At 42.3% G+C, this 19,749-nt stretch overlaps 1 protein-coding gene across 2 annotated transcripts in view; it reads right to left on the bottom strand.

The window, feature by feature from the left end:
• SFMBT2 (Scm-like with four mbt domains 2) overlaps window positions 1-19,749 on the bottom strand; it is a 255,408-nt gene that overhangs the window by 122,095 nt on the left and 113,564 nt on the right. For both annotated transcript variants that reach the window (XM_011957050.1, XM_011957049.1), the window contains exons 5-6: window positions 2,595-2,683; window positions 585-831 (exon numbers count right to left, since the gene is read on the bottom strand). In XM_011957050.1, the coding sequence (XP_011812440.1) occupies window positions 585-831; window positions 2,595-2,683 (336 nt within the window). The remainder of the gene's footprint in view (window positions 1-584; window positions 832-2,594; window positions 2,684-19,749) is intronic.

Raw genomic sequence — 19,749 nt, 5'->3', positions numbered from 1 at the left:
ATGGATGGTCGGATAGATGAATGCCGGATGAATAGGTGGATGAATGGATGGTCAGATAAATAGATGAATGCTGGATGAATAGGTAGATAAACAGATGGTTGGATAAAATAGATGAATGCTGGATGAATAGGTGGATGAATGGATGGATGAATGGATAAACAGATAAATGGAAAGATGGGTGGATGAGTATGTGGATGGATTGGTGAATGGACAGAGAGATGGGTACACAGATGGACAGAGATTTTGGAACCTACTTACAAGACTATGAAAATTCCTAAAGAAAAACATGGAGAATATGCTCCAGTCCCAATCTACTGTGTCTTTCCTTTCTGAACCAGTGATTCCCAAGGAACTAGATCAATTTGCCTAAGGCCCCCAACATTGCTTTCTCCTTTGAGAACACTATTGATTGAGGTCTTAGGTTTTAGTCTCTATGGAAAGCATTGTGAAGTTAAAGTGCTTAATATTCACATACTCAGATATAAAAGATACCAGAGAGTTCATACATTTTCTAGAAACACACCCAGGAAAACATCACATCTTTTTCTAAAATACTTTACAGCAGCAAACGCTTTGGCCCTTACCTGAAGGTGGGTCCATTCTGTATTTATTCTCTTGACACCAACCAACTGGTCGAAGTCTGTAATCCAAGTAAAACAACCACTGGTCATAGGATTCAGTGTCCTCCAATCCCACATAGCGAAGGCGTAATCTTCCTCCAACATTTTCAATCACACTAACTATCCAGTACTGAAAAGGGCTCTGGGAATCCTGAAGTTCTATTAAGGAACCAACTGTAATGAGGTCTATAGGGCCTTTCCCTCGCAGAGGCTGTTTAAACAGAAGCAAAACTCCTTATTTTAAACTTTACTTTAAGGTTCTCATGGAAACAGATGACAGCAGAAGATAATATTTTTTCACACCATCATCCAAGGTACTGGCGAACAGTCTAGCGTTCCCTCCACCCCATCCTTGCCCAGCCCATGCCCCGCCCCTTCCCTTTCCTCCCTTCCACACATCCATGTACCCCATTCCATATCCAACAACAAAAAAATCACAAGTTAATAGAAAATAACAGTTTATGCTAAGTTCTCACCAAACAAATCACCCTTCCCAGATAAAATTGCTTTTGTTAACAATCAGTATGCTTTCAAGAAGAGTTCTACCCAAATTTGCCTGGATCTAGAAAACATGTGGTAGCAAACGGTCTACTTTTACAATAGACAGATATTTCTAATACGGAGCATTCAATTTACACCATGACTCTTTCCCAGACATTCATCTTACTCTACTGGCTGCTACTCTAATGACCAAGATGCTCTCATACTTTGATTATGTAATGAAGGCACGAGTGTGTGTTGATAACATATCGAACACACAGGAATGATCAGCTAAATTAGACTACTATGTAAAATGATTTCTACACGTAACCTGATAATTGGTTGAGATAATTTATAATTACTGCCCCTTGTAAGAAACCTTCTTAGCATATGATAGCATATGAAAAGGGTGTTTGTTCAGCCAGCTTTGAAGGCAAATATGTTTTAGAAAATTAACATAGTGAGACAATTTGTCCTTTTTGAAAGGATGCACTATCATCATTTTGATTTATTAATGAACAATTAAAACAATAGCTCTAAAGATATATAACAAATACATCAGGCAAAATCTTCACAAAATAAAACCCGTTAACTATATTAGACAATGACGTTCTAAAGTGTCAATATCATTTATGAAAAGAGGGAAAGGTTACGGTTAAGAGAATATGATACTGTCAAAATCCACACCTGATTAGAGAATATGATACTGTCAAAATCCACACCTTATTACTTATTACTTGTTGTTCACTAAGTTTTCCCCTTTTTAGAGTCATTCTTAAGAAAAACAGACTAGGTAATTCAATAATTACTTATGACGCAGTGCCTTTCTCTTCCTGTTCTATTATATAAATATAAATACTAAATATAAATACTAAAATGTTTCATCATAAAATTATTTTCAAATAAACCATCAAGATTTCAGATTAAACTATTTCTTTTCTTCAATACATTAAAATTTCCTTGGCTACACTGAAATACGATCTGCCATTCCTCCTCTTGTTTTTACAAGAGAAGTTAATTCAATTATTGGTTAACGTGTGTATGTTCAAATCTTGGGGTTATGCATCCGAAATAGAACATTTAATGGAACCACTTATCAATGTACTCCAAGAGACGATATTAGCACATACATAATCTTGTCACCTGTTCAAAACAGTTATTCTACAGGATTTGATTTATATTCACTCATATAGGAAAGAGGCTTAAAGATATAGGACAGTAGGAAGACATCCCGGCATACTGTGATTTAAAAATTGGATTCGCATAGAGCGAATTCTTCCATTGCTGATTGCATCACAGGGGAGGTTTCAGCAATGCCATTCAAATCGGTCACCTAAGTTATTCAGGACAAAACAGGAGGGGAGGCTATCTGGATGGCAGTGTCTGCGGAAAGCACGCATGTGCTGAAGGATATATGCAAAGGTGCTGTCAGGTCTGAGCTCACGTAACTGGGGTGCTTCAGAGATACATTAGATGTATAACAACAATACATACACCTTCCAGGAGGTTGGCGGGTGCTGTCCTCGAACCGGTCAAGTCACGTATGAGAAATTCTGTCCAGTCTGTGTACTTCTCTTTGATTGCTGGCAAGACAAAGGAGAAAAAAAAAAAAAACACTTCAACACAGCAGCTAAGTATCCAATCAACTTAAAATCACAGCAGTTTTCTCTATGTAGGTTTGATTTCAATGTTTTTCTTAACCTTCATCACCAAGCTTAAGTCAATACTAAACTTTCATCACCATGCTTAAGTAAATACTAAAATTGAGACCGAACATGTGTCTCTAAGTAGTGACTTGACACGTACCACATGCCTGGGCGCCAAGGAGATGAAAGAATCCGAAGTCTTACAATCTATTTAGAAACTTTTCACAGATCACAAAGAAATTTCAAAGTATACAATTCAGGAGGTTCCAAGAAGAGAGAGAGCAGTGAGGCTAGGCAAATGAGAGAAAGGCTTTCCAGGCAGGAAAATCAAACCAGGCCCTGAATTAACATGAAAGGTTTATACAGTTGCAGAAGAAGGAGGAATCTGCAGACAGAGAAATGGGCACAAAATAACAAGAGGGGTGGACTGAAGGTGAAATGGAGAAATAGAGAAACGGGGAAAATAAGTAGTCCCCTCCATATCCATGGGTTCCCCATCTCTGGGTTCAATTCAACCGAGTATCAAAAACATATGGAAAAAAATGCATCTTTACTGAACATGTATACTTTTTCTTGTTATTATTCCCTAAAAACTCCAATGTAACAACTATTTACACAGCATCTATGTCAACAGGCGATTTAAGGTCTGCAGGAAGATGTGCATAGGTTATGTGTGAGCCATACTACTTTCTGTGCGAGACTTGAGCATCTGCAAATTTTGGTATCCTTGGGGGTCCTGAAGCCAGTACCCCAGGGGATCCCAAGGGACAACTGCACAGTAAACAGTCAGGCTAAGGCACACTCCAAGCGCATAGCACTGGGAAATAATACTGAGTGGTAGGAACAAACTATGGACAGTCCAGGAAGTCAACACAGACGCTTAACAAACAGGACATCTCTGTATAAAATGAATCCAGCAAATAGTATAAGGGTTGAATGGAAAGAAAAGAGTCTAAAAGCAGGGAAACTGAGGCTGCTTCAGTTATCTAAGTAGAAAAGTGATAGAACTCAAAATAGGGGTGACAGCCCTGTGAATAAGGAAGGAATGTATCTGAGGCCTCCCCCGAAAAAGCAATATCAGACTGTGGAGGGCAACATTCTACAAGTGCTCGGACCCAAGACCTGAGAAAAGCGTATCTCCTTGGCATGTCTCCCAAGTGACAGATCTCCAAAGGGCTCACTGGGCTACACCCGCATCCCTGAGGGACCTGAGCCTTCCAAGGGCACCAACAGATGGATATGCAAAGTCAGCATAAATGACAGCAAGACTCTAGCCCCAGATTAACCACCCACCACAACTGGCTCTCCCTGTGGGCAGCCCGGGATCCATGCAGGACTTTACTTAGCCCCCAGTAAAGGTCCAAGACCCAAGTAGTTTGTGCACCGTCTAGGTTCTTCAAATGCTTGATGCAACCCTTCTGGCTCAAACCTAAAGCAGTGAAATTGCTATAAAAGGGAAGTTGGCCATAAGGGTGTGGGGCAGATCTGGGCCCCAACGGGAGTTCCAGCATCACTGGATGCGTGACTTTGAATAATTTACTCAATTTCTCTTAGACTCTTTTCTAGCCAATCAAAGGGTGCCAGGTTGCTAACAATATTTTGCTTCTAAGGGGGTGTTCTAAGGACTAAAGGAGAGACATATGCAAATAAAATATAACCAACCCAGGCACACACCAACCAATTAATAAATATTAGCTATTGTTTTATTAAAAACATGTACTAAATTATTACATATATCTTTGTAATCTGCAGGTTATTGATTATTCATACCCATGGTATCCAGACTGAAACTTCCAACGAGCTTTGGCAGAACTGCCAGTAGAATGGAGGCCAACATACAAGCCAAGCAGTGGCCAGACCTGCTGCTTCATCACTAACGTGCCTCTGAGTCAACATCCACCCACGCCCAAGGACGATCATCAGACCAAAAGCAAAACCAGCATGCACAGAACTCAGGCAAACAAGGCTGAGTCCAGCTTTACCTTACATGGCAACGTCCTAGCCTCATCCCGCTTATAATAAAGAATAACTCATCTGTCCACTTCCATCACTACATTTTTTTCTCAAATAAAATGTCACCTTCCTTATTTTATACATACATACTCACATGGAAATACAAACACGAACAATACTGTATGCTCGGCACTTTGGGAAGCTGAGCATAAAACTGTGTTCTTGTGCTCTCTTGCTTCGTTATAAATGTAGTCAGCATTTTTCAAATGCTGCGCCCTTTTCACAAGTGGCCCTCTTGCACGGCTAGGGTCGCTGAGACGAAAACAAAGATACACGGGCCAAATGAACTAAAATCTGGACTCGCCCTATGCGTTCCAAAGACCTTTCATTTACCCCCTCTGTTTTGTTCCTCCTAACAATGCTAACAGGGACTTCTTCTTCACCACCTCTTGCCCAAGTTCACAGAAAAAAACTAGAAAGAGCGGCCAGGTGCGGTGCCTCACACCTGCAATCCCACTACTTTGGGAGGCCAAGGCGGGTGGATCACAAGGTCAGGAGTTCAAGATCAGCCTGGTCAATATTGTGAAACCCCGTCTCTACTAAAAATAGAAAAATTAGCCGGGTGTGGTGGCAGGTGTCTGTGGTCCCAGCTACTTGGGAGGCTGAGGCAAGAGAAATCGCTTGAACCTAGGAGGTGGAGATTGCAGTGAGTCGAAATCATGCCACTGCACTCCAGCCTGGGCAACAGAGAGAGACTCCGTCTCAGAAAAAAAAAAAAAAAAACCTAGAAACAGCCTCAAGCCCCCAAGTGTTCAGAGCCCAATCTCACATGGAGTCTCTCCACTAGATTCTCTGATTCTCCAAAGCTTTGCAAACAGATAAACCAGTAATTTACATCGCAGGCATGATGGAGATAACATGAAAATGACTCACATAAGTTTCAAGATCGGGACAAAATATACAACTGTACCCCATAAATATGCATTTCATATCTCATTACAAAAGAAGAACAGTTATTACAATCCAGTGATAAATGGTCCTATGCCTAACACAGGTCTTCTATATCCAACTACGGGAAGAAAGCTCTATTTTCCACAGGGTTGTTTCTAACATGCGTATGATCCAAGTTCATGTTTAAGTGAAAATTTTTAAAACATGCAAGCACCCTATGAAGTCACTGCACAATGCTGAAATTTAAATTGTCCAAGTCACAGCAAGGGAGCTCCAGGGAGAGCTGACATTTACATCTTACGAGCCTCAAGTTCCCAGAAGTCCTATAGCTTTCCTTTATATGTGTCTGCACAAGACTCAAGCAATTTTTTATGAGTCAGACTATCTAAATGAATTGCTCTCCATGAAAGATGTCTCTATAAAGCCACAAACGTACACAGACCACTTTAGGTTAAAAAGCAGAAAAGAAACGTTCTCAAGAATCTGGCTAATTTTATAAGAAAAACTGTATCAGTCAACATTTAACTCTCAAAGCTCTAAATGTTCAAACGTACCATAAACCTATTACAATAAATATTGCCATAAAATAAAAACTAAGTAGAATCAATTCACAATTCCGAGTCCACGGAGTTACCTTAACCACTGATTAATTCAGTTAAATTCTGGTAAATAAAATTTGCCTCGCAATTCTTTAGAATTCACTGCAATGAAAGCTAACTGGTATTGTTTAGTGTGACCATTAAACTTCTAACTCGAAATTTTAAAACTATGAACTTTATTCTGCAGCATGTCTCTCTTCCAAGACTCCAACTCAGCGCTCTCAGCTGTAAGCCAAATCCTTGTCTATGATCACGATCTTATTCTTCAAATTGAAGGACCAATCCACACATGAAACATCGCGAAACTCAAAACCTGCCCTGCACCCAACAACGGCATCAAAGGAGAACTCTACAGCAGGAAAGAAATGATCAGGGAGAAAAACACTCCGCAATTTCAGGTGGAGGAAGGTTTACCCACAACTTGGTAATCATCACTCCATGCTTTCAACTGATAAAGGCAAACTCCTAGAAAGTCATAAGAAACAAACAAAAAAATCAGAAACTTTTTACCACATGCTCATGAACATTTTTTCAAGGTTTTACTTAGTTATAATATTATACAAGCATTCCACTATACCTTTTAAAAATCCAAGTTCCATTCCACGAATGCCCCACTTGGAGAGGTGCTCACATCACAGTGCAGGAAGGAATCATGAAGTTAGGTTTCAGAACTCAAGTTCTGAGCTTGAGTTACACACACATATGCTTCTTGAGGACGTGTAAAGATGGACCCAAATCCCACAAATGCTTTATTAGGACTATAAAGCTGCCGAGCTGGACATGGTGGCTCACACCTGTAATCCCAACACTCTGGGAGGCTAAGGCAGGAGGATCTCTTGAAGCCAGGAGTTCAAGACTATCCTGGGTAACACAGCAAGACCCCATCTCTACAATTTTTTTTTTCACTTAGCTGGGCATGGTAGTGGGTGGCTGTAGTACCAGCTGCTTGGGAGGCTAAGGCAGGAGAACGGTGTGAGCCCAGGAGTTTGAGGCTGCAGTGGGCTACGATCACACCACTGCACTCCAGCATGGGTAACAGAGTAAGAACATGTCTCTAATAAAAGAAAAAGAAAGCAAGCTATCTACAAATCGAGTCCCAGATAAAGGCCGAAGATTAGCATCACTTTTTCAGAAATTGGGGAAACACCACTAATGTTGGATTTCGAGCCCTATCAAGTGCACATAACGTAGACTCCGAAGCTGGGTCACCTCTCAGGGACGCGACCTGTATAGACCGGGCTGTGCGTACAAAGCCCGTGGTCAGGGCTGCCCATGCAGGCAGACGATGAACAAGGAGACCCATGCTGGGGTCAGGAGGACAAACACTGTTGGCCCAGGCTCCTCAATGCCTTTCCATATCACAGTAGAACAGACAGGTCTGCTGAGACCAGCCACCCCACGCCTACCCATTCTCTGAGAGACGGCGAGAGTAATTAGAATGAAGAGAAAGGCCATTTTCACTCAAACCCACTCCAGCCCACAGGAAGGGCGCTTGAGTCCCATCTCGATGTGCTAGCATTTACACACAAGGGTATTTCATTTTTTGTCGTCTTTCTGGGCAATTTTCTGCACTTACTTCCAATCAACGCTTCTTTGAATTCATTCCGTGGGTCACAGTTTTAGTCTGCAATGCTTCTTTCTTGCTTCTGGTAGTTCCTTCCTTCTAAAACCTTTTCTTTAACAAGATGCCCTTTTCAAAACCTCTCATTACGGTAATGAGAGGTGTTTCTCTTCCCCTATTCCCTGGGTCCTCTCTGATTCCTGGGGGCTGTCTTGTTGTTTCTTCGTCTCATCCTGCCCTCTCTGATCAGAAGCTTTCTTGGGGTGTCTAGCCAACAATGGTCATGCATCAGACTTAAATATGAGACAACAGAAACCCTGGAGAGGCTGGTGTCCTGGGCAGACGGGTCTGACTCAGAGAGTAGGCACTGGAGTAATTCCCCTTCTAAGAAGCTGCCTTCCAAACTAGCAACAGGGGTTCTCCCCAGACAATTCAGTCCACTTTTTCAGAGATGAGGCAGAGGGATAAATATCTGGCTTCTAGTCCTTGGTTGTAGCCACGGCAGGGGTGGAAGAAGGACAGAATCCATGAAGTGATCTGACTATAGGTATCCCACGGAACCCTGTGATTTTCAGCCTCACATGGGACTGCCACCCACTCGGCATTCAAAGTCTCCAAGGTGGGCCTCCCCAGCTGCAGCCCCCACACTAATTTGGTAGTCATGGAGCCTTATCAGCATCCAGGCTGCCAGAAACATTGTGAAATCCCTTTTCCATGCTGGTGGCCTTTAAGTTCTTTGTGTTGCTGGTATATGTACTTTCTATTTTCTCACTACCATTTTAATGGGGTCACTGGAGGAAAAAGAGATAAATAAGAGTGCTTAATCCACCGAAACTCCTCCCAGCTCACAAGAGAACCCAGCCTTCTCTCAACGAGATGTCAGGTAGAGCAGCCTTTGACTTCTCAGGGGAAGACTTTTTTAACACTGACTTTGCTAAAGGAAAAAGGAGGCAACAGCAGACTTCGAATGATAAAAGGAAACACTTGCTCTTACTATTAAGAAAAAAGGATGACAGAGTTCTTTCCCTTGGAGATTTGTAAAGGAGAACCTACATTAATTTTTCATATAAGGTTCAAATTAGATTGTTCCTACAAACAAAAGGATAGATCACAAAATGATTCAACAGGATTGACAAGCTTCTAGTGCTACCTATTACTGGGGTTCAAACACATAGATAAAAGTGTTGCTGTCTTTAATAATGAATGTAACCCAGATGAAGATATAACTTGTGAAGACTGTCAGAAAAATTACACTTACACACACACACACACCCCTTAGTACCTGTCATATAAAGATTTTTGGAGGACAAGTTTCATTTCCACCTTTCAAGACTCTTTCAGTTGTAAAAATACACTTGTATGATTAAGAAAAGAAATAGTAACATTTTGTTGTAAAGAATAGGAATTAGGCGGGGCGCAGTGGCTCATGTCTGTAATCCCAGCATTTTGGGAGGCTGAGGGGGGCGGATCACCTGAGGCCAGGAGTTCAAGATCATCCTGGCCAACATGGTGAAACCCAGTCTCTACTAAAAATACAAAAATTATCTGGGCATGGTGGCAGGCACCTGTAGTCCCAGCTACTAGGAAGGCTGAGGCAGAATTGCTTGAACCTGGAAGGTTGCAGTGAGCCAAGATCGTGCCACTGTACTCCAGGCTGGGTGACAGAGCAAGACTCCATCTCAAGAAAGAAACAAAAAAAGAATAGGATTTAACAAAGACATGATCTAAGAATTGTTGGAAGCAAACGACACAGCCCTATCACAGTGATGACATTAGGGTGAAAGGAGAAAAACAAGTGGTATGAAACTCGGAATAATCCACATCATATGAATATTTAATATTTATGCCACAATCATTAAAACTGTAGACAGGATTTATGCACACCCTTAAGAAGGCCTTTGTTACCTAACATTCTTTCTATTCATTGCTTAGGGTTTTCTTCAGGGTTGGAAATGAGCACAGGAGAGTTGCCGTTGGCTGATACTAGCTCACTAGAGAGTCATACATGATTTTTAATGGCAACTACTTCATTAGGCAATTGTGAGAATGAAATGAGAAAGTAAACATAAACGTCCTAACACTTTTTACTCAAGTACAGTATCAATCCTTGTAAAAAGTAAATATTCTTTGATGATGCAATATTACTGAAGAATACTTACTATTCATTCAAATGTTTATTTAATACTGTTTGTTTTGAGAAGAGCATATATAAAATATTTTAAACTGGTGTTTTCATTATAAGCTAACGATTTCCTACAATCCAAAATTAGCTTCTAAAGGCCACACACGGTGGCTTATGCCTATAATCCCAGTACTAGGAGGTCAAGGTGGGAGGACTGCTTGAGCACAGGAGTTGGAGACCAGTCTGGGCAACATAGTGATGCTCTGTCTCTTATTTTAAAAAAATAAATAAATTCAAGAAAAGCAAAATTAACTTTTAGTAAACTTGTACATCAGGTCATGGATATAAAGTTATGGTCACCAGCATAAAATCATAGAGCAATATTAATTTGAAAAATTATGATTAGAGTAAAAATTCCTTCCAGAGTATGATGATCCTTAATAGCCTTCTAGTCTCTTACTTGCCCTCCCTAACTTGGATACTAATGCTAGTTTTGTCACCATGATCACATCTTAAACATCTGCAAACTGGTACCAAAATGAAGTATCTCTCACAGAAAATAATGTCCAGGGTAAACTGTCACAGGAATCCAATCCATTTTTAGCTTCAATTCCCTTTCCTCGCATTCTTATAAAACCAATCACTTGTTATATGGCAGTAAAAGGCAATCTCTCTGGTTAAACTTAGCAAAAAACACTCATAACACAGCAGGGTACACTGTACATACAGAGCGTCACGGCCGCTGCTGGTGGATGTTTTTGATGAGGGCAGGATTGGTAGTGAAGAGATGGTGTGCAATACGAATGTTTACACGCAGTTATTTACCTGCTTAGTTTTTAATTTGCATGACACATCGTTCAGCAGTTCCTGTAGTCTAGATTCCTTCCACACCCAAACCAAACTTTTCTTCTTCATTTTATGCACAAGAGCACAGAGAAAGAAAAACAGTATCCTCGAGATCATTGTAAAACTTAGAATGCAAACCAGATTTCTCCACAGCTATGCTTCAGTCTGGCTGCCCTGCAACTTTCCATTTCATCAGTGCAGTGACTCCAGCAATGGGCACAAGTCACACTACATAGAAGAGGAATTCACTCTCATTATTCTCCCTGTTTAAATAAGGCAACCTGCCTGGGTATGTATCTATTTGCAGCAATTTTTGTTTGTTTGTTTGTTTGTTTTCTTTTTTGAGACAGAGTCTCGCTCTGTCGCCCAGGCTGGAGTACAGTGGCACAATCTCGGCTCACTGCCTCCCAGGTTCTGCCTCCCAGGTTCAAGCGATTCTCCTGCCTCAGCCTCCGGAGTAGTTGGATTACAGGTGTGTACTACTGCGCAGCTAATTTTCGCATCTTTAGTAGAGATGGAGTTTCACCATGTTTGCCAGGCTGGTCTCGAACTCCTGACATCAGGTGATCCGCCCATCTCGGCCTCCCAAAGTGCTGGGATTATAGGTGTGAGCCACCACTCCCAGCCAGCAATGTTTTATTGAGGGAATTTGGGGGAATTGTGTGACACCTTTTACCAGCCCCTGGGAAGAATCTGTAGCGCTGACCACCGGAGCAGCAGTAGGGCTGCCCCCAGCGGGGACACACAGAGGAGAGCTGTGCTTCCTCACCAGCATTTCATATGCTTGCTATTTTCGTCTTGGACACTGCAGTAGCTTCCTGCTGGCTTCAGCACACAACAAGGACTTCCACTGCCACCCTGAGAGGGATAGCCACGGTAGGGCTGGAGCAGAATGAAGTGAAGAAGTGGCATATTTTGAAAAGATGGTTCTGGTCACATTATTATCTGCACCCAGGCAAGAGCAGAAGCAGGAAGCCCTGCAAGGGGGCCACTGCGGTTCCTCAGCCAAGAGCTTGGCAAGGATGCTGTTCAATAGCAGAGGCGACGAGACAGGGTCAGATTCGCCACTTCAATCATCTCATAAAAACAGAGTCAAGGGACGGGTACCTGAGGCTGGCAGCAGGGGTAGAAAGTTTCAGCTTGAAAGGAGTAGACTTTAGAGACCCACGGCACCACACAGGGACCATACTTCATAATAATGCATTGTGTATTTCAAAGGTGCTAAGAGTTGATTTTTAACATTCTCAGCACAAAAAAAGATGCTAAGTTGCTAAGGTGATGGATATGTCAATAAGCATGATTTAATTTTTTTGCAATGTATGCACGGGTCAAAACATTGCATTGTACCCCATAAATAGATACAATTATTATCTGCCAATTTTAAAAATATTTATTTATGTATTTATTTTGAGAAGGAGTCTCACTCTGTCTGGAAAGCACTGGCGCAATCTCGGCTCCCTGCAACCTCCGCCTCCTGGGTTCAAGCGATTCTCCTGCCTCAGCCTCCCAAGCAACTGGGATTACAGGCGCCCACCAGCATCTCCAGCCTCAGCTTCCCAAGTAGCTGGGACCACAGACGCACCCCACCACATCCAACTGATATTTGTATTTTTAGTAGAGACCGGGTTTCACCATGTTGGCCAGGCTGGTCTCAAACTCCTGACCTCAGGTGATCTGCCCGCCTCGGCCTCCCAAAGTGCTGGGATTACAAGTGTGAGCCACCGCGCCTGCTCAAAGTATTTGTTTTTTTTTAAATATGAAGGTAAAGCTAATGGGATTTGCTGATGGGCTGCAAGAGAAGTAGAACACAGAAATGTCCCTGAGGCTTTCTGGCCTAAGCACTTGAGGAATGGAGCAGGCCTTTACTGAGATGGGGCAGATTCAAGGGACGCAAATACCAAGGGAAAGCTCCATGCACCCTCATAGTCGTTAAGATCATTAAGATGACTGTGAGATACTGCATCACAACTAGACTGCATAATAAAGAGACCCAAAAACATAGTGGTACAAGCACAAAGTTTCTCTCTCTCATCTAGGACAGGTGATACAGGGTGACACAGAGCTCTGCTTCCCAAGATGTGTTAGGAGCCCTGGGTCCTTCAATCCTGTCACTCTGTTCTAAGTGAGGGCAGGGAAACAGATGGTTCAGTACATCCCAGCCCACGGAAAGAGGGAAAGAACATAAGTAAAGATGAACAATTTCCATCTCATCAGTTACATGTATATCACAGAGATCACTTCCTCGCCGGGCACGGCCACATCTTCATAGTACAATAGGAGGTATGTCCCAAAGGGAGCTCTCTGGACCAATGAGCTAGGACAGAGCCCAGCTGGAGGTACTGAACCCACATTCATTCAGGTTCCCCATGAAATGCGTACCGCCCCACTGCTAGGGTGGGGGAAGGTACTGTAATTACTGTTTATTCCCTAATATCATGGCTGTTTTCTATGCTTACAAGAAAGGAAACCCACAAAATGGAAGGATGCTTCCAACAAAAAGCATGCCGACTCACCCAGTGGCATCTCTATGGGGTAAGAGGACGGGATGTAAACTGTTGGTCCATGTACATCTCGCTTTCCTCCAGTGAAACCTCATCCTAAACCTGTAACATACGATGTAGAATGTATCTCTGACCCTAGCATGTAACAGTAAGACTGGACAGAACCCACTTTGCATTGTCCAAGTATCTAGACTCTATCTGGACAGCCATGTGCCCAGCTAATTCTCTTTCCAAGTAATAAAAATATTTCCAGAAGGAAGGAATAATCAATCTTGTCAAAGGCTGCTGATAGGACAAGTGAGGTGAAATCTGACGTCAGATGCTTAATTTTTGTAACACTGTTACTCTAAAATTAATTCCGGTGGTTAATTTTTGTAACACTGTTACTCTAAAATTAATTCCGATGGTTAATTTTTGTAACACTGTTACTCTAAAATTAATTCCTAGGTGCAGAACAGCAAAGGACTTCCTAGTTATCAGCAAACTGCTCTCCAAAGTCATTCTTACAACCTCATCATCCCCAATGTTCTCCGTCCTTGGGAGTGTTTTATATAATCAGACTTCTTAAATTTTCACTAATCTGAAGCATATGAAACTGCCTTTTTCCTTTGCTTTATTGTTTTACAGATCATCAGTGCTGTTTAGTATCACTACACTATGACAACTCAAGTTTCCCTCCTGGGAACTGCCTATTCACATCCCCTGTATATATTTCTCTATAGACTCTTTTCCAAATATACTTGTTAATGGTTTATTTATCAAGAGAAACTGTTTGTTAGCCCACATATCTATGCTTCACGGTTCAGAAACACAGGTCAGTGACAAACTTCTAGGTAATTCAACCCAAATAAATTCCTTATATTCCAAAATCACATTGCATCCTGAAAGAAGCCAGCCTTTCTCATCTCTTCAAAATCTTTCATAGAATTATAATTCTTGTAAAAGTCTGTATCTGTCTTTTTCCTTGGTTCAGCCACAGCAAACTGAGACAAAGCTGCAACCCCCAGAGATACGACGAATGCTCCAACAACATGTTTGTGTCCCTGTGTCTACAATATTCGTCTGGCTCTCCACTCCAGGAGACTGGGACCACCTATGCCCATTGTGTCCGAAACCACACACCCAACACCTCCAACCATGGCCAACAAATAGTAGATTACACCTCCAGCAACTAATAGGCCACAGATGAACTTGAGTCACAAGAAGGAAAGACTGGCAGATTTAGACAGCTTTAGAAATTGTATCTGTTTCACTAATCTTTTGATGACATACAACTTGCTGAATTCAGACTAAGAGCCACTGTGACCATAAATATTCACTGCACAGACCTTTCATTGAAATACAATTTAACTCAGTAGCATGCCACGGCATTCACAAACGTACTGCCATTTCTTTTTCTTTTTTGTATTTGCATAGTTTGTAACTGCTTACGTAAGTGAATTATCACTTGCAATGTTCGTTTCAGCATGTGTAACCTAAAAAGCCAGGTATCGGTCCGTTTGAGTGTTTTGGCACTTAGTATCTTGTGTGATAAAGACACACATTTAATATTTTTCTGGAGTTCTCTGCTGTATGATTAGCCCATTAGGTAACACCAATACTGTTCATGTCAGACAAGGGAAACACCCAGAGATGAAAGAAAATCCAGGTACTACACAACAGGACTTTAATCCCAAAGGACCTAACGCTTCCTCTGAAGTTTCCAAGAAGATCTTAGCGCTAGAAACAACCGGAATTTGCTAAATAAACGCCACAGAGATGGAAACCATTTACGACTTTCTCGAAACACACAACCCACACTACTCTGCAAGGAATCTTTAAGAGTCTATGAGATAAATAACCTCTAAAACTATCAGATGAAATTTAACACCTTATCACTGTTCACTGGCTAAAGATTTTTATCCAATAAAATACGGAATCTCTCATTCTTGCACGTTTTCTCCAATCCTTCTCTAGCTGCCAATAGCTCACTTTCATAGATGTTACTGCTCCTGCTTTTAAACATTTTCCTGCTTTTAAAGAATCCCCTTCCAAAGAGTCAGCCGCTTTTCTTCCATTCTCCACTAAAAAGAAGAAAAAAAAATTCTTACAGTTCTTTTCATTAGTTCACTCTGCAGAGAAACTGTCAAGACTGAATTGACATATCACACAGGTCCAGGGCTCTAAGTTCAACGGAATAAGACAGTTGCTTGTTAAAGATTTTCTTCTCCTAGGTCTCACTCTATTTTTCATACTTGACTTACTTCTTCCTGTAAAGTTACTTTCTTTCCTGAAGCAAAAGAACTTCCATTCACATTTTTCCCAATATTCTCGTTAGGTCTACGAGAAAGAGATAAACTTGCAGCAAGTTTACATTGACATGCCCTTAGGTATCTGACATTAACAAGCCCTTAGGTATATGACAAAATGAGTCTGCCTTTCATTCAACAGGATTTAGGCTGCTGTCTGTGATGGTTAATTTTATGTCAACTTGCCTGGGCCACAGTGCCCAGATATATGGTTGAACCCTACTCTGGATTTTTCTGGGAGGGTGATTTGGGGTGAGATTAGCATCTTAATTGCTGGGCTTTGAGTAAAGCAGGCCGCCCTCCCTGGTGTGGGTGGGCCTCGTTCAGTTGAAGGCCTGGCTAGAACAAAAGACTGACTTCCCGTGAGCAACAGGGAATCCTCCAGCAGGCAACCAGATTCCATCCCAGCAGCGGCTCTTCCTGGGTCTAAAGCAGATGGCCTTGGACTGGAACTGCAACTCTTCCCTGAGTGCCCGGCCTGCCGCCCTGCCCAGTCAAAGCTCAGACTCACCACACCTCCACAGTCATGACAGTACCTATATATATACACATTACATCGGTTCCATTTCTTTGGAGACTCCTAACACACTGCCTTACCGTTACTATTCTAAAGGTTCAGCAGGCAAAAAGAACAAAAACACTCCTAGTAAAGGGAAAACAGCAATGAATCAGTCATCAGACAGCTCTTGTAGGCTGTGCCTTTGAGGGTGCACAGACGGAATACTGAGATGGCCTTGCACTGAGAAAGCTGCAAAACACAGGACATGGCAGGATCCAGATGGCACTACCTGGGTTGGAGTCCCAGCTATATCCACATTGTCTGTGTGACATCAGAAAAGCCGCCTAACCTCTCCAGGTGCATTTCCTCACTTGTAAAACAAGCCTGCTCGCTGGACCACCTGGTAGGTCCTCCTGAACACTAAGTAAAATAACCATGCACAAGAAGGTTCTCAGCACAGGGCTGGGCAGGGGCTCAGAGCTAAATAAAGGAAGAGGGGGAGAGCGAAAATGACGGGAGGGAGGAGTGGGAGTGGGAGGAGAAGCCGGAGGAGGATGAGGAGGCCATCAGGGGTGGGGGTAAAATGACCCCAACCACTCTGATGAGCTACTGCAGAGAAACAAGGCGATTTTAAAAAACTAGTTGGAGAGATTTTCATTCATGTTACATTTTTAAATTTTGAAACAAAAGCCAAACAATTATCAAAGTCATATAATTGTTTCAAATAGGAAGAGAAAACTGAATTCCATGTTAAATTATAAATTTGTTATAGTTTTTTGCTTCACGACGACACACACACTCAGCACACACAGGAGTGTGACCTGGGTGAAACTGTGGCCTCAACACCTGTACATCTGAGGCTAGTATCTGCAATCTGTGTCTGCCTCCCATGCCCGCCCTGTTACCAGCACCCCCACCACCTCCGCAATGGGAGCACCACAGGCTGATTCATATTCTCAACCCAGGGGGCTCTGACTTTTGCCCAAAGATGGAATCCACCCTCAGTGGGGTCTGCAGGTGAGGCCTGGAGGTGGCCGTGCTGCTGCTGGCTGCTCGCCCGGCACCCAGAGGCCTTCACTCACAATCAACTGCAGCTTGCCCTTCGCCAATGAGTGCTAGATTTTTGCATCAGAAAATAATTGGAATTCCAGGCAACTGGAGAGATCCTGTCTCTCGGGATTCCCCTAATAGCCATCCTCTGCGGGGTGTGTCCAGGGAGCAGAAAAACGGTCAACACACTCTGCACCTCCAGCTTCTTCTCAGAGTCTCGCTCCAAACCCTGACCATGATGTCCCCACTCACCATCCCGAGAACTCCCCAGAGAGACTGAGACCCCCACCCTGTGCACATGATCTAGTCCAACTGATATTCAGACTGTCCATCCTGGGTCACCACATGTGAACTGCTGGAATGTCACTTACCCAGAAGCCCAACAGCCAGGCCAGTTCCCTGGCTCTGGACAGGCCTGTTCCTGAAGTCTCAGTCTGACCAATTATCGCCTTCTCCAAAGCAAAGGTTCTTAACTTGTCAACAGGTCTGGGATAGGATCCCCAGGGTTCACGAGCCCATACAATGAAGTACAAGGCTGTGAAGTGTGTGTGTGAGTGTGTATACATATGTGCGTATGTGTGTCTATGTGTGTATGTGTATGTATATGTGTGTATGTATGTGTATGTGTGCATGTGTATACACGTATTTGCGTGTGTGTGCACATGCGCGTATGTATATGTGTATGTGTGTGTGTCTATGTATGTGTGTATATATATATGTCTGTGTGTGTGCGTGTGTGTGTTTGTGTATGTGTGTATATGTGTGTCTGTGTGTGTGGGTCTAAGACCTCTTCCAAGAAGTTTCATTGGATTCATCAGATTCTCAAAGAACTCCATGACCCCTGAAAAGATTACGAACAACTACTGTATAGAAAATATTATTACATTAAAATGTAGCTGTGGGTTGGTCATGGTGGCTCATGCCTATCATCCCAGCACTTTGGGAGGCCGAGGCAGGTGGATCGCCTGAGGTCGGGAATTCGAGAGCAGCCTCGCCAACATGGTGAAACCCCGTCTCTACTACAAAACACAAAAATTAGCCCAAATCAACAGAATATACATTCTTCTCAGTGCCACATGGCACTTATTCTAAAACCATAAAAACCCTAGAAGAAAACCTAGGCAATACCATTCAAGACATAGGCATGGGCAAGGACTTCATGACAAAGTAAAGCCAAAAGCAATTGCAATGAAAGCCAAAATTAACAGGTTCTAATTAAACTAACTAGCTTCTGCACAGCAAAATAAACTATCATTAAGAGTAAAGAGGCAACCTACAAAATGGGAGAAAATTTTTGCAATCTACCCATCTGACAAAGGGCTAATATCCAGAATTTAAAAGGCACTTAAACATATTTACAAGAAAAAAACAAACAACCCCATCAAAAAGTGGGCAAAGGATATGAATAGACACTTCTCAAAAGAAGACATTTACGTGACCAACAAACATATGAAAAAAAGCTCAACATCACTAATCATCAGAGAAATGCAAATCAAAACCATAATGAAATACCATCTCATGCCTGTCAGAATGGTGATTATTAAAAAGTCAGGAAACAATAGATGCTGGCGAGGCTGTGAAGAAACAGGAACGCTTTTACACTGTTGGTGGGAGTGTAAATTAGTTCAACCATTGTGGAATACAGCATGGCGATTCCTCAAAGATCTAGAACTAGAAATACCATTTGTACGTGTCTTTATAGGATAATGATTTATATTCCTTTGGGTATACTTATTTTGGGTATATATAAATATATACCCAAAGGAATATAAATCATTCTACTATAAAGACAAATGCACACAAATGTTTATTGCAGCAGTATTTACTATAGCAAAGACACGGAACCAACCCAAATACCCATCAATGGTAGACTGAATAAGGAGAATGTGGCACATGTACAACATGCAGCCATAAAAAGGAATGAATACTATGCAGTCATAAAAACGAATGAGATCACATCCTTTGCAGGGACATGGATGAAACTGGAAGTCATGATCCTCAGAAAACTAACACAGAAACAGAAAACCAAACACCGCGTGTTCTCACGCGTAAGTGGGAGTTGAACATTGAGAACACACGGACACAGAGAGGGGAACGTCACACACCAGGGCCTGCTGGGGGCTTGGGGGTGGTGGGGGGAAGGGAAGAAACTTAGAGGACAGGTCAATAGGTGCAGTAAAGCACCGTGGCACACGTAACCTAAGTAACAAACCTGCATGTTCTGCACATGTATCCAGCTTTTGTTTTAAAGAAATAAAAAAAAAATAAAGACTAAAGGAGACTAAGCAGGCTACACTCACACTGAGTAACAAATATCCTAGGGAGTATCTGCCACAGACGGATGACAGACTCCCACTCTCACTTCATGGAGCTGAGTCGTTGACTCCAACTTTCAAGGTAGTCTTTTGACAACATCCCTGGTCAACCCAGAGGCTTCTCATTCAGCGTGCCTGCATTTCACACTGCCCCCTTCACACAGCTTTTAAAACACCCTCCTCAATAAATATACGTGTGCATGTGTCTTTATAGCAGCATGATTTATGATCCTTTGGGTATATACCCAGTAATGGGATGGCTGGGTCATATGGTACATCTAGTTCTAGATCCTTGAGGAATCGCCATACTGTTTTCCA

Source organism: Colobus angolensis, unplaced genomic scaffold, assembly GCF_000951035.1.
Source record: "Colobus angolensis palliatus isolate OR3802 unplaced genomic scaffold, Cang.pa_1.0 Scaffold432, whole genome shotgun sequence".
In the NCBI taxonomy this organism is placed as follows: Eukaryota; Metazoa; Chordata; class Mammalia; order Primates; family Cercopithecidae; genus Colobus; species Colobus angolensis.
This window is presented reverse-complemented; position numbering and strand designations above follow the sequence as displayed.